We start from the raw sequence: 13,718 nt of genomic DNA, 5'->3' as shown, positions 1-13,718 counted from the left end.
GCAGACACATACGTGCAAACTGTAAAGGTATGAATCACAACATGTACTGGAAGCCGAAACCTGTTCTATTAGACAACCCAATCTAGCGCGCTGTGTTGTGTTATACAGCGACATCAGCACAACATACTCTACTCGTAAGTGCGGCCACACCAGCTGCAGCGTTAAGTAGGTGCTGACGTAAATGCACATCTCCCCAAGGCAACGACATACCGGATGTGGATTATGGCTTCAGTAATTTACTGCAGTAAATCACGTCAGCAAATCGTAATGATAATGCTGTTTTGCCGGTGTAAGTGTTTATCGGTTTACTTGATGTACGAGTAGAGGAAGTGTGAAAAAAGATTCCGTACTACAAAACACTGTACAACACCATTGTTTCACCGCGTGCTCACGTGGTACACTTCGGCAAGTCTGCTATCAGTGAAAAACTTTTTTTATATACTGTATACGCTATGTTACTGCGATTAACGCGATGCTGGCACTGATCCGTATAGTCTCAAAATCGGAGTAGAACACATCTCGTGTGTTTTATGAAAAAACATTTCACCACGAACAGTAATTTAGGATTTTGCCCCATGTGCCACAAGTTTCGCAAGCAGGGACAGAAAAAGCCTCAGAAAAGACTGCAAAGAAAACTTACTTAGCAATTTAATTTGCGCTGATCATTTGCTGTTACAGCGCTTTCTTGCATGTTATCCAGATCCGTCCATTAAAAGTTAATTTAAAACATTTTGGAATACGCTTGTACAGATACAAGAGCTGAAGAATGATATGATTTTTAAACGAAAACATTCTAATGAGTGTCGTAACAAAAAAAGTACACCGGTGTAACGGTGTTCCACAGTGCCTTCACCAGTGACCTCCAACGCGCCTTCACCAATGGCCTCCACCGCCAGTGTAGTTCCCGTATCCTGCAAAGCCATAACATTGTTGGTTTTCGCATCATGCTTATGACTTTACAGTACAGTATTTACATGTAGCAATAGTGGTGGCAGCAGTTTTACAACTTTTACCAGTTCGAGTATGTTCGGTACTTGTAATCCGCATTTTATTGGTCAAATCGTTTTTCAATGCAAGTTAAAAAGAAAAGAAGCACACATACTACAACAAGAAAAAAATTGTACGTGTACAACAACAAGAAAAGTATAAGCTTGTACACATAAACTTGTACGTGTATATACGTGTATGTACTTGTTATATTATATAAGAAACACATAAATCTGTGCGCATACTAACAACACACAAACAATAAATTTATTATCTGTACTAGCCCGGCGATTTATTTATTGCGTAAAGGTAGAATGAGAGGAAAAAGACCGGGGTTACGCTCAGTTCCATACCATTTCATTCTCACCATGGTCAGGAAGCACGTTTTATATGCTTCATGTACGAGTACATAGCGCATATTAGATATTCTCCTATCTGTCTATGTATTTATGTTTGTCAGAACTTCCTGTGCAAGCCAGATGATTAATTTCTTGTGTAAAAGTACAGGTAGTACTTATGATATTAAGCGCGCTTAGGAAGCAGTCACTGCGCTACAAGTATCGTAATGCATATGATAAATAATTCAGTTTTACGATGAGTTATTCGGATAAATACATGGAGCCATAATTATTATATAAGGTGTTTCCGGAAAACGACACGTTTTGCTCCAAGGTAAACGTAAACGCCAAGGTGTGGGTTTCTTGGGCTCACCTTTTCCTTGTCCACCCGCGTTGGACTGACCGCGATCATACGCTGCCTGTCCGTATCCCGGGTATCCTGGCTGCCCTTCATATCCGCGTCCGTGCCGGCCATTCTGGACGGGCGACAGGCCGCCGAAGGGATCGTCTCCATAGCGATGCGCATGGCGGGGCTCGCTGCCGTAGTTCCCAGCATACTGATTGCCGGTAGAATGGTCCCGTTGGCCGTTGTAGTCGCCTACAACGAGAGGGCGTAAAATGCGCGGCGCGGGTGTGTACGCCGGTTGGTAAGTACTGCGGTCGCGGTAGGGCTCCCGGGAGTGCAGTTCCGCCGCGTCCCGGTGGTCGTGGCGGTGGATCTCCGCCTGGCTGGAGCCGAAGGCATACCGGTCCCGGTCGTAGCCGCGATCGCGGCTGTGCTGCTGTAAAATACCAACAAAGTCATTTACCAATAATTCATAATGCCTGTCTATATAACTGTATCATTCGCGACGATTGTCGCAGCAAAAAAAATAACGTAATAAAAACTAATAAAATTTCCTGTCTTCGAAATCACATGCCGGTGCGCCCCAGGTTCCAACCTAACCAGTACGCTGTACAGTGTACACTATTCATTTCATCGTTACAAATAATGAAAATATGCCAGCGGCTACTTACGTCGTTCTGCTGATCCCGCCAGGCCCGGCCATATCGGTGATCGTCGCTATGGCCGGAATAAAATCGTCCCTTGTCATTCATTTTTCTTTACGTGTTAAGAGGTATCCGGTATAAAACAGGAATTAATGGTATATAAGCTCCTTACAGACGTCCCTACTACATGTATCATGCAAAATAAGTTACTTAAGAGAAAGTACAGAGCGAGCGAACTGCAAAGCTAAAAGCTGGCAAAGATATCCCCTTTTTCTCCACAACACGGCGTAATTACCGGCAAGAGGATTTTCCCACCTGTCGATATAACTGCATATGTACCAACTTCTGCATGTACAATAGCACGGCACCTTTACAGTACACAATATACAATTCCGCACCGGCGGAAGTTCCGGTTGGAGTTGCGCTATACATGGCGATATACAGAGTTGCGCTATACGCTATACATGGTTAATACATGGAGAATATGCCATCTGCATCGCCCAGCGACTATCGATTTTTTTATAAAGTGTAATTGAATGTGTTGGGGATATTCCGTGAAATGCCATCCGAATATTACGTATATGAATAGAAGAAGCACACAATGATACATGTCGCATGCAAAACGGTTGATTTGTTACACCATCAGGTTAAGTGTAGCGGGATGACGATGCGTGTGGTTTTTGTTGCAGCCGGCTTGTTCAATAATATTTACCTTTCAGTTCTCATGTGTCGCTGACAGTTATACGATACCTTTATACGATAAGCACTATACGTAGGATATTGTTTCCACGCAGTTAAACAAAAATACAAGAAACATAAAAATATATTTTTCACTTATATTTTTAGATATATTTGCATAACATATAAATATAAAAACATTTATACTATTACATAATTGCTTAAATTTTTAGATAAATAATAATAATAATAATACGCTACACGAGTTATTGGCTGCCAGAAAAGCGGCATATATACAAACATATTTACTACATATTTATTTCACTTAATACATCTTTCTATTTACTGTTGTGGGTACACGTATTGTATATACGAGTACAACTGATATTTTATACGAGTACTTTATCTCAAAAATATAACAACACTTTAACAACACATGAGAAAGTATGGCAATTCAGAAATTCCGTCATGTCCACGTCGTACACAAGATTAAATAAAGTAAATAAAAAATAACATGTCACCATGTGAATGCAAAACTCTATTTGATAATCACATTATTTTTTCCATGACACCGACAGCCAGAGAATAACGGCAAGCCAAGCTACGTGAAAAGCGTTCGTGAAAAACTTCCAAGCGGGTGTTTACACCGCCGACAAGTCGTCATACGTGGCGATCTCGACGACGACGACGCCGGACACGGCGGCGCCGGGATTGTCCTTGGCGTGCAGCGGCACCTGGAACTGCAGCTGCTGTCCGTTGGTCAGCTGGTCGGCCGGCAGCAGGCACTCGCCCAGCACCACGTCCTTCACCAGATTGCTATTGATTACCTACAATGGAAGCCAAAATTCTCTTACATTCGGTCCGGGACCGAATGACCAATAAAAATAAATGGCCAGGACCAAATGACCAATAAACAGAAAGCGCGCAAGAATACGAACACTTGTTCCTGGCGTATTTCCCAACGAAAACCATCAAGCGATATCTCAAACGAAAGACAAAAAAATTTCAATAATTTTGATACCAAACGGGTCATTCTTCATGAGATCTAAGAGAAAATCGAGCCATTTTAGTTTGTCGTAGACAAAGCACACGATTTTTTGTGAAAACTGAAACCAAACCGCAGATGCAAATCCTATGCTATGTTTACGAGAAACTTTGGATGCCTGGATTATCTCTTAGATCTTATAAAGAACACCTTGTTTGGTATCTAAATTCTTGAAATTTTTTCCTCATTCGTTTGAGATATTGGTCGATGGTTTTCGTTGGGAAATGCGCAAGGTGCAAGTGTAAATGTCAGCAGGCCGATGGCCAGTCAAAAATTTGGCTGTCTGAGTACAGAAAACTGCTTGGTTGCGCGAGTTTTGTGATTACATAAGTGTAAGACAATTTTGGCGTCCATTGTAAATGTACAAGTACATCGGAATGTTAATAAAAATAACGCATTATTAGTTGTTATTATGAGGTATATTTCCGTATAAATAAATTATCGCGAAATCTTTAGCAGAAATTTAACAACGAGTACCAGCAGTAAAACTGTTTTACGCCGTACATCATTTTTGAACTGCACAAATACAAGGTATATACGAATATTTAATAACGAAATAGTCAAGGAATATTTTAAAAATTATTAAAAATGTTAATTCACAAGAAATTTCAAAATAACCCATTATTGAAATTATGTGATACATACATCCAATAATTTTAAAAGATTTACAATTTAATTGTTCTGAAGTTATATGATTAATTCAACGCAGACGTATCGATGCGCCGAGCGTGTTATTCGCTCTGATTACCCGTAAATAATACTGTCATCTCAAAATTTCATTAATTGGTTGTAAAGCTCATTTCACTGCGCATATGATTTTCTGTTAATTTTAGTTAACCTGCAGTTTGATGTGGGTGTTGAGGGACTTGCGGTAGAAGAGGGCCATTTCGTCGAACACCGGGTCGGTGCTGTTGCGGATGACCGGCGTCTTGGCGTTGCGTCCTTCGCATTCCAACGTCACGTAGGGATCGGGCAGGGAGTTGTTCTTGCCCGGCGCCAATCCGTTCACCTGCCGAATGTTGACCGTCGTCAGGTACTGCGCCTCGATGCTGCCGGCCGAAATCAGTCCGCCCAGCACCTTCTGTTTCGGTAAATCGGTGTCCAGACACCTAACCCAAAATCATATAGAAAACTACATTTATAAATCTTCATATTCGAAAATAAATAAATATCAAGAATAAAAATAAATAAAACAGAAAAACGGGAAAATATACTGCAACTGAATAATAAACTATTGAAATATTAAACAGATCAATGCATTATTAAACCGATTTTTATTGGAAATAATAATAGATTATTGCCATATGTTTGAATAACTACTCGCGATAAAAGCACCAGCACAGCGCTATTGGACGTTGGAACGTTCGTTCCTGAATAAACGCATTATTTCTCATTAAATATTTTGATTAAATATTTTTATTTAAATTTCTCCGATGAGGAGGAACCCAAGCGAAAATTCTCATAATTTCTGTGCATACAAAAAAAAATCCTTTCTCCGTGTTGGTATCAAATATAGCGTATTCACTAAGCAGGTACGGTGCTGCATTTTATTTAATGCTTTCCGCAATTTATTAGCAATCATTATTCTCAGCTTACTGTATTTTTACAGATGTGCATTTTACAAAATTATTTTCCAACGATTTATTACACTGATTTTAATTTCTTCTCGACAACAGTTAGGCGATCACATCGATCCAAACAAGTCAATTATAAGCGCAAAACTCTTCAGCAAAAAAATGTCCAATTAAATTAAAATGTCACCAATTGAGAACACTAGTAAATTCTACCGTCAACCAACTGCCAAAACGCAACAGAAATTAGTAAAAAAAAATTCAGCCGCACAACGCATGATCAAGCATGGTAAAACGATGACGACGCCATATGAGGAACCGGTGAAACCGGGCCGGGAACGAGACTCCTTCACCCAGGAAAATCCGCTCTACCAGTGGCGGTTGTGGCTGTATCCTGCAATTAAAAAAATATTCATCAATTTCTCCAATCATGAAAAATTGCTGCGAAATTAATTCTACATTTTTTGCGATATTAATTTTAAATTTTCAGCAAAATCGTACGTTGCCACAACCGACAGTTTTTTAATGATGGAATTAATCTACTAAATCCATGAATTAATTTCAAATCGTAAAATATATTATGACGTGGATTTTTGCAACTGCATGCAAAACGGCGTCACAAAAACTCAAATGGGAAAAACGGCAGTAAATCATAATTAATAAATCGTGCAATAAAATAACCAGCAAAACATGACAAATAATTTACTGGTTTTATTACAGAATTTATTACTAGAAAAAATAACGAATTCGAGCGAAAGTGCAGAAAACTGTTAAAAAAAAATACCAGTTACCGTTACAACAATTTAAAACAGATTAAATTGTAAAACAGAAATTTATTCAAATTAAATTTACAGAATTATTTACAAAAGGAAATCAGTATTGGTTCCCGTTGAGATAATTTCAAACAGAATAAATTGTAAAAAAGGAATTAATTTAAAGTTAATTTACAGATTTATTTACCAAAGAAACATTAATCCCGTCGAAATAACATTTTATTACAGAATTAATTATAAAAAAAATTCTTCCATTTGCATGCAAGTTGTCAACAACGTTACAACAGTGACCTTGAAAAATTTCCACTGACCTTGAATGCCCTGGCTGTAGCTGCCCTGGTTGCCGCGCCCGGTGTCCCAGCTGCTGCTGCCGCCGCCGTAGCCGCCCTGGCGTCCGTAATCCTGTCCGTAGCCGCTCTGATGGCGTCCGTACGTCTCGTTCCCCCCGCCGATCCCGCGTCCGTACTGCTCCGCTCCCCCGTACGAACGGCCGTAGTTGTCGCCACGCGAGGTATAGCTGTCGCCGCCGTAACCGCCCCGGGACGCCGAATAATCACCGCCGTAGTTGCCGCGCAATCCCTGGCTGTCGCCGCCGTAACCGCCCCGAGAGGTAGCAGAATAATCAGCGCCGTAGTTGCCGCGCAATCCCTGGCTGTCGCCGCCGTAACCGCCCCGGGAAGTCGATTGATCGCCGTAATTGCCGCGTGACAGATAGCTGTCGCCACCGTTACCGCCGCGGGCGCCGTAGTCACTGCGCGACGTGTTGTAGTGATCCCCGCCGTAGCCGCAGGAACGGTCACGATCCGCGCCGTATCCCTGCTGACCTTGACCGTACGAGCTGCGTCCGTAGGTGTCGCCTGCCCATCAAACGATACGTAAGAAAGTACTGCCAATAAATCGATTTTTAAATCTATATTATGACTGTTACAGTAAGTCCCGGTACTGTACCATTATTAGCGCATTAGTAACTACAGGGAAATTATACCACCAAAGTATAACAAATCTTTGCAGTTAATGTAAAATGCGGAAATAAAAATTGTTACTTACGTTGGCGGTCGTGGCGATCCGTGGCGCCTAGGGAGTATCCACGGGAGCGCTGCAAAAGCACCGAGATTATAGAGCCTGACGGGAAACTCCACCAGAAAGCAAATTATTACTGGGAATTTAGGAATGCACGTACCTCATTGTGGTCACGGTTGTTTCCCCAGCGGTTGCTGTCATCATCACGATCGTACTGGCTGCGATACATTCTGGCTGGATTATTGAGAAATGTCGAAGAAAAATGCCTTGCGAGAAATTACGAAGATGCAAAACTGGAAAAATCCAAATGAGACGGAGCCAAGAGGAAAAAGGCTCGGTTTATGTAGCGGCGAGAATATCCAGGTACCGTTTTGTTTTGGTTGCGATCGGTACGGAGCGATAAGCGATTATACCGTGCACAGGGCAGATTCCCAGTCGATCGAGACACGCTTATACACCGCACTCGGTTTAATACGTACGCGGCACGCCGACAAGAAGCAGTACGATCGCGCGGCATCCGGTTGCATACGGCGCCGCCGATAGCGGCGTTGTACGATCCAGCGGCTTTACTGATCGTATAGAGTTGAGCCGATTGGTCATTCAACTCATTCTCATTCAACCGTAAGGACGTACGACCGATTTAAACCACTTGCACTTTGCAACATATGTACGAGTAGTCGAGTACACAAGCGCTATTAAAATTTAATATTATCAATGCTGCATTTAAAACCAGCGCTGGCGAGATCGATGACCGCTGCCGGCTGACTGCGGCTGCCAACACGGCTATAGCAGCCACCGTGTACAATGTTGCCACCGGGGTTTTTCCCGGTATAAGGCCCGACAAACAAGTGTGGAACGTGACAACAACGATCACCAGCGCCGAATGCGCTGATAGCACGTTTCCCATATTTTCCACACCCGGCAAAATAAACCGGCTATATAAATATTTTTTATAAAGCTATTCTGCCGGCGCGGTATGATAATTCCGCTTAATGCTAGCCGGTAGAAAAGCGGTTAATTGACAAGTTGTGGAATAAAAAGGTGTACGTACTTACTTACACGTACTGTACTGCAGTATACGAACAGCGATTGTTAAGCATAAATTTAAAATAATATAGATATTATTATCTTACAGCAGTACAGGATAAATTATGTGAAAGGAAGTACAACATTCGGTGATGCGGCGTATCTGCGTAGATATTAAAGCTTTAAGAGCAGCGTTTTAATATTATGCTTATGTGTGGTTATTTTGCTGTTTTAAATAATTTCAATTAAATTTCTCGTACTTTGTATCTACGAAAATGATGTTAATGTAATCAATAAAAAAATGTCAAATTTTTCCTAGACATTTTACTTGGTGGCGTAATTAAACAGCATTATGTAGCGTCAATACGTAGCATTGCAAAGAAATAAAAATTTATTAAAAGCATTTACAAATTCGGCTAACGTTGGCCCGTATATCAGCACTTACCCGGCATTGCAGTCGTAGCTGGTGTAGATGCGCAGGAGGAAGCTGCCCTCCTGGCCGGGTTCGAAGCTGGTGGGAATGATGCAGTAGCGGCCCGGCCGGAGGTTCAGCCGCAGCGTGACGGTGCGGGCGGGCGTGTACTGCGACATGCCGGCCTTGTCCTTGAAGAGCCGCACCCGCGTCTTGCGGTTGCACTCGATGCGCATCACGTAGAACCCGATGGCCAGGTAGTTGCCCTGCCCCGCCGAGCGCAGGTACCGGTTGTCCGGCTGCGACAGCCCGATCAGCACCTGCTCGTCCGCCGTGGCCACGTCGAACCGGTACTGCAACGCGCCTTATTTATATACCAACAATAAACGTCGAATGCATCACACGCCCACGATACAGTGAGCGAACTACAGTAATCTGTCTTGTCACACAATACGCAAATAATCGGAGGAAAATTTTGTCACTTGGCTAGCAACAGCAAATATTTCAGGTGAACGTTAAAAAATACGCATACTACCCGGAACAGCAAAACAGCGGAAGCACCGGAAATGATTGCAAATCTCAGCGCTTAGAGAACTAATATGTGCTGAAATACATAGTGATTAGTGATGCAAAATATGTACAAAATTTTAAAATACCACATAGCCCATATATATCAGCCAATGCCAAAAAAGTTAGTTTGAAAAACTAATTTTTTAAAAGAATTAATAAGTCATAATTCACAGTGATTTTATTGTTAGGCTAACACGTTGAATTAACAAACACCAAGTTAATAAGAAAAATAAAAATGGTAAAAGTTCACACTAACAGTTAAATCCTTTTGATTGGTTTAAGAAACGTTATGTAAATCTCGCGGGAAACATGTCGGCGTACTAACTAAGCGGCCACTGCACTACGATACATTTATATTCACACCCTATAATGGCGAGAAAGACGCTTGTCACTTCATGCAATTACAGATAAGTACGGCATCATCATTTGCTACGCTAGGAGCGACTAACTAGAAGAACAAACCAGAAAAGCTATATTAAAAGGTATAATAAAGTAACGGTACTTCTATACACAACACGCCTTAAGCCGCTGCATACTTTTACATTCAGCAGTAATGCATGTTTTGACTTCTTACGCATTTCAGACATTTTGCATAATTGGCAATATGGATTCGCGTACCGGACACAAAAGACACGATATCGAAAATCGCCACGTTGTTCCACATAACAACCTTTCAAAAATTGATTTCGTTATAATTAGTATTTTTACTCACGCTTGCATACGACATTAATAAAAACTGCCATTTTTTCTTACAACTGTAAAGTATGGAACAGCGCACAGACTGTACCCTGTCTGAGCTGTCTCTGATGTCCGGTACGCAGATCTTTATTATGAAAGTGTCCGGAATGCGATGAAAGTCGAAGAACCTGTTCTGCGCTCAAGGTACACCGTGCTTGGAAATCTAACTAAATTTTATTATGCCAGACAAACCGTTGGACAAACTATCCAAGGTGCTCCGTAATGCGCAGTGACCTTTGTGCCCGGACTTCATTAAGCACGAACGGTACCTGGGGATTGTTGAAGAAGCTCTCGCGGTTGTTGACGCAGCCGCCGGCCTTGTCGGGCTGCTTCCAGGCCCCCTTAAACACGCCCTCACTCCAGTTCTTGGCGCCGCCGCTCATAATCGTCCCGATGATGCTGGTGTGGATGATGCGGCAGATGGACACGCTGGAGAAGTGCTCGCAGAAATCATCGAACGCCATCCAGAACTCCCCGTCATCCTCGAACACCAGCCCCAGCTCCTGCCGTTTCTGCTGGCTGATGTTGTTCCACTCGGCCGATCTGTAAGGCCGGAAAAGCAATTATTCCATATCATCAGCGTATCATCAATAGCCAATGCAAGTATAACCTTTAACTTTCGTCTGATCATTTCCGGTATACAACTCTGTAGTATCATTATTACCAGCGCAAGCTTTTCGTTACGTCGATGGGTGCTCTTAGTAAAAGAGCGTTTCGTGGTTTTATCTTTAACTCTGTGCCGCGGATATAACGGAATTTATTAACGAATTATAATCCTGTGCTGCAACGTTATCTTAAACACCAAAATAAACAATGTCATATTGCTGTACTTCATACACATATTTCTCTACCTGTGTTTTCTTTCAACTTGTATTACCAGTGGGTGCTTTGTTATTGAGTAGAAATTTCAGTACTGCACCACAAACTGTGGAAAAATAAATAAACAAATTTAACAGTATGTAAATAATAAATTATTCATAATTTTATCGTTATTGTTAATATTATTATTAAATATTCATAGTTTATATTCGGATCACAATTGGCAATTAAAAATATGTACAACAGTAAATCTATTAATCTACCAATTTTGAAACGAGACTATCACTGTAGTATCTGTATATAATATTACTGTAATGTTATAATTTTTCAACCGATACTGTTTACATAAAAATAGTGCTCGAAATGTAGTGCGGTGGCAGATACCGACCATCCACCAAAAGGGCGATCAGCGTTGACCACAGACTGACACGTTTATTCTGACCAAAATTATGTATCTAACGTTTACAACTTTTGAGAAATTTATTTTTTCTCGGATGGGCAAAATTATATGAGCTATGCTACTGGAGGCAGAACTAAAATCGTTAAAAACAAAATAAATGTTAACTCTGTTTCCATACAACCAGCCATGCGCTGTCAAACGTTCTTACAGATACTGTATCTTACTGTTACAACAGAAATGATTCGAAAAAACGTTTGACCATTTATTCCATTACACTGAATTTTAAAAATGTGGTTTCGAAGCGCCTATACTAAATACATATGTGTAGCATTACGATGAAAGCGACTGCAGGAGCATAATTAACAATTTCTGCAGCTGTTTGGTAGGTCCGAATGAAGAGCAGCATTAAGCATTCGTTACAATCTACCAAATGCATGGTCTTACCCGTCACTGAACCGTCCATTCCACTCTTTCCGTCCCCAGGGATTCCGCAGCCGTACCAACCGCACCGCCGTCCCCCCGCCCATCCCCAGAAACGACAACAACCCCGGGACTTCGCTGTTCTTCACCGTCTTCAGATTGGTTATGCCGTACGCGTGACCTTTGACCAGTCCGTTCTGCAGTACCGCTTCCATCTCATCCCGCGAATAAATCTATGAAAACATTCTAGTCTGCACGTCATACTATCCAAATCGTTCGTTATGCAGGGATCGAGGCGAGAAGCACTTACGGCGACGGCGGCACACATGAGCCCGTTAAACTGCAGCTCCTTCTCCATGAGACTGTACAGCGCCGCCTGCTGGTCTGGGCCCTGGTATTCCGTCTTCAAGTCGGCACTCTCCGCCATTCCACCCGTAAAGTCCACCAAGGCATCCGTTAGGTTTCCTCCTATGAAAAGAACGTTTCCTGTTTGCCGTCCATGTGGATAATTTTTGGATAATGTGACGCTTACCGTCCAGTGCTTCGTAGCAGCCATTTAACCTATTCCAAGAAGAGAACCAATTTTGCACACAGGAAGCGGTGGCATCGCACTTTTCTGACACAAGTGCATTTGCCGCAGAAAACCATATAAAAGAACGTAGCCACGACCAACGTAACACCTACGTACTGACTACTGCATACATACAAATGCGCAGGTTCGGACAACTGCATCAAATTTTGTTGTTGCGGGTAGTGTGTCAAGGAATGTACTGTACTCACTTCGCATAAGCCTTCTCCAGCAGCGATCCCCAGAACTCATCCCCTTGTTTGCTCTTGCAGAAGATGAGCTGCCCGTTGAGACACGGCAGCCGGTCGTCCACCACGACATCCGTCCACTCGCCAAACCGCCAGAAGCGGAAGTGGAAGATGCCTGCGTAGCCAGCGCTAGTACCGCCTTGGATTTCCTGCTCCGGATGATCGGGAATCACCTGCACCCCGTTCAACCATAAAAGACACAGAATGATGCCACTTATTCTGTAGCACTTACGGCACGCCACAGTTTGGGGAATTCAGCCAGAACGGAGCAGGCCGCCACGAACCAGCAGTTGCCTATCTGTCCTTGGCTAACGTCGCGGCCTAACTGGTCAGTGCGGCCGGTCCCGTCCGGCGATTGGCCGCTGCTGCGAACCAGCTTGGCGTTGGGATTGATTTCCTAAAAATATAAACAGAAAAATCATCAATCGTGTTAACAGCATCTCTGCTGTTTCATTCGCTTGTTCAGGTGAAGCGTAAATCGGCTAAAATGACGTCATTGCAGACACTGAATCCGATGCTTAAAAAGGAAAAGTTATTCAGACGCAATAGCAGCCTACCTTAGGCCGCAGCCACTGGACAGCATTAACCGGGATTTTGTGATTATTGGTATAGAACAACGACGCCGCCTCGCAACGGAACTCCTGATCTTCAAAAAGCGTTCCCGACTGCAGACACTGCTGCTTCAACGCAACGTACGTCTGCTTTTTATGCAGCGATGACTGGTTGAACAAGCCCAGATCGCGGCCCATCCCCTGCAGTGTCCGCACGTTCAACGGCGGCGGCCTGATGCCCAGTTTATTCAGAAAATCCAGCGGCATTTTCGGGGATGGGTTGTTTGTGGATAAACAGGATACTGGGGATGCACGGGGGATGTAAAACGAACCAGCGTGTGTTGATAGACGGTCTGTGAATTGCAGTCTCAATCAGCCAGACAGAGACCGGTTTCTCTTTCTCTCTGTCTGCTCTGCAGCAATGTGCGATGTGTTCTATGGGATTTTTAGCTGACGTGTGTGTACGAGAGAGCGGCGTTCACGGTCGCTCTCTCTCTCTCTCTTTCTCTTTTAATATCCGTGCATGTTTGAACATGAATACGGCAGACAGGGTTACGTAACTCG

The 13,718-nt window shown here is 42.8% G+C and overlaps 3 protein-coding genes across 6 annotated transcripts; all 3 read right to left on the bottom strand.

Annotated features, from left to right (window-relative positions):
* Positions 1-513: 513 nt before the first annotated feature.
* Positions 514-2,804, bottom strand: LOC129596522 (heterogeneous nuclear ribonucleoproteins A2/B1-like). Of its 4 annotated transcripts, none has more exons than XM_055493824.1 (4): positions 2,343-2,804; positions 1,981-2,107; positions 1,699-1,923; positions 514-911 (listed from the first exon to the last, which is right to left on the bottom strand). In XM_055493824.1, the coding sequence occupies exons 1-4, from the start codon at positions 2,421-2,423 to the stop codon at positions 874-876; spliced, it is 471 nt and encodes a 156-aa protein (XP_055349799.1). In that variant the 5' UTR covers positions 2,424-2,804; the 3' UTR covers positions 514-873. The 4 variants fall into 4 exon arrangements, with proteins under 4 accessions (XP_055349799.1, XP_055349800.1, XP_055349797.1 ...); XM_055493825.1 differs by having other exon boundaries at positions 1,981-2,104; XM_055493822.1 differs by having other exon boundaries at positions 1,699-2,107.
* A 563-nt stretch (positions 2,805-3,367) lies between these two features.
* On the bottom strand, positions 3,368-13,569 carry LOC129596470 (calpain-5-like). Its single transcript, XM_055493763.1, has 10 exons — positions 13,161-13,569; positions 12,836-13,000; positions 12,568-12,776; positions 12,320-12,348; positions 12,098-12,255; positions 11,812-12,020; positions 10,418-10,691; positions 8,874-9,193; positions 4,877-5,147; positions 3,368-3,820 (listed from the first exon to the last, which is right to left on the bottom strand). Exons 1-10 carry the CDS (start codon positions 13,419-13,421, stop codon positions 3,635-3,637), a joined length of 2,082 nt encoding a protein of 693 aa, XP_055349738.1. The 5' UTR covers positions 13,422-13,569; the 3' UTR covers positions 3,368-3,634.
* Positions 5,679-7,817, bottom strand: LOC129596471 (TATA-binding protein-associated factor 2N-like). The gene is made up of 4 exons (XM_055493764.1): positions 7,563-7,817; positions 7,430-7,478; positions 6,694-7,239; positions 5,679-6,003 (listed from the first exon to the last, which is right to left on the bottom strand). The coding sequence occupies exons 1-4, from the start codon at positions 7,629-7,631 to the stop codon at positions 5,978-5,980; spliced, it is 690 nt and encodes a 229-aa protein (XP_055349739.1). The 5' UTR covers positions 7,632-7,817; the 3' UTR covers positions 5,679-5,977.
* Positions 13,570-13,718: the final 149 nt, after the last annotated feature.

The sequence above is a fragment of the Paramacrobiotus metropolitanus genome, unplaced genomic scaffold (genome assembly GCF_019649055.1).
Source record: "Paramacrobiotus metropolitanus isolate TYO unplaced genomic scaffold, Prichtersi_v1.0 Parri_scaffold0000091, whole genome shotgun sequence".
Lineage (NCBI taxonomy): Eukaryota > Metazoa > Tardigrada > Eutardigrada > Parachela > Macrobiotidae > Paramacrobiotus > Paramacrobiotus metropolitanus.
Note: the sequence above shows the minus strand (reverse complement) of the source record. Positions and strands in the feature narration are given on the sequence as shown.

Bases quoted from the DNA above. Each gene is read 5' to 3' on its own strand.
- LOC129596470 (XM_055493763.1), bottom strand. From the start codon at position 13,421: ATGCCGCTGGATTTTCTGAATAAACTGGGCATCAGGCCGCCGCCGTTG. The intron at 10,692-11,811 runs GTAAGACCATGC...CCGGCCTTACAG, and splicing joins AATGGACGGTTCAGTGACGG to ATCGGCCGAGTGGAACAACA. The intron at 9,194-10,417 runs GTACCGTTCGTG...GGCGCGTTGCAG, and splicing joins GCTTCTTCAACAATCCCCAG to TACCGGTTCGACGTGGCCAC.
- LOC129596471 (XM_055493764.1), bottom strand. From the start codon at position 7,631: ATGTATCGCAGCCAGTACGATCGTGATGATGACAGCAACCGCTGGGGA. The intron at 7,240-7,429 runs GTAAGTAACAAT...TTTGATGGGCAG, and splicing joins GGATCGCCACGACCGCCAAC to GCGACACCTACGGACGCAGC. The intron at 6,004-6,693 runs GTCAGTGGAAAT...TTTTAATTGCAG, and splicing joins CTACAGCCAGGGCATTCAAG to GATACAGCCACAACCGCCAC.
- LOC129596522 (XM_055493822.1), bottom strand. From the start codon at position 2,423: ATGAATGACAAGGGACGATTTTATTCCGGCCATAGCGACGATCACCGA. The intron at 2,108-2,342 runs GTAAGTAGCCGC...GGTATTTTACAG, and splicing joins GGCGGGATCAGCAGAACGAC to CAGCACAGCCGCGATCGCGG. The intron at 912-1,698 runs GTGAGCCCAAGA...ATGGCTTTGCAG, and splicing joins CGCGGGTGGACAAGGAAAAG to GATACGGGAACTACACTGGC.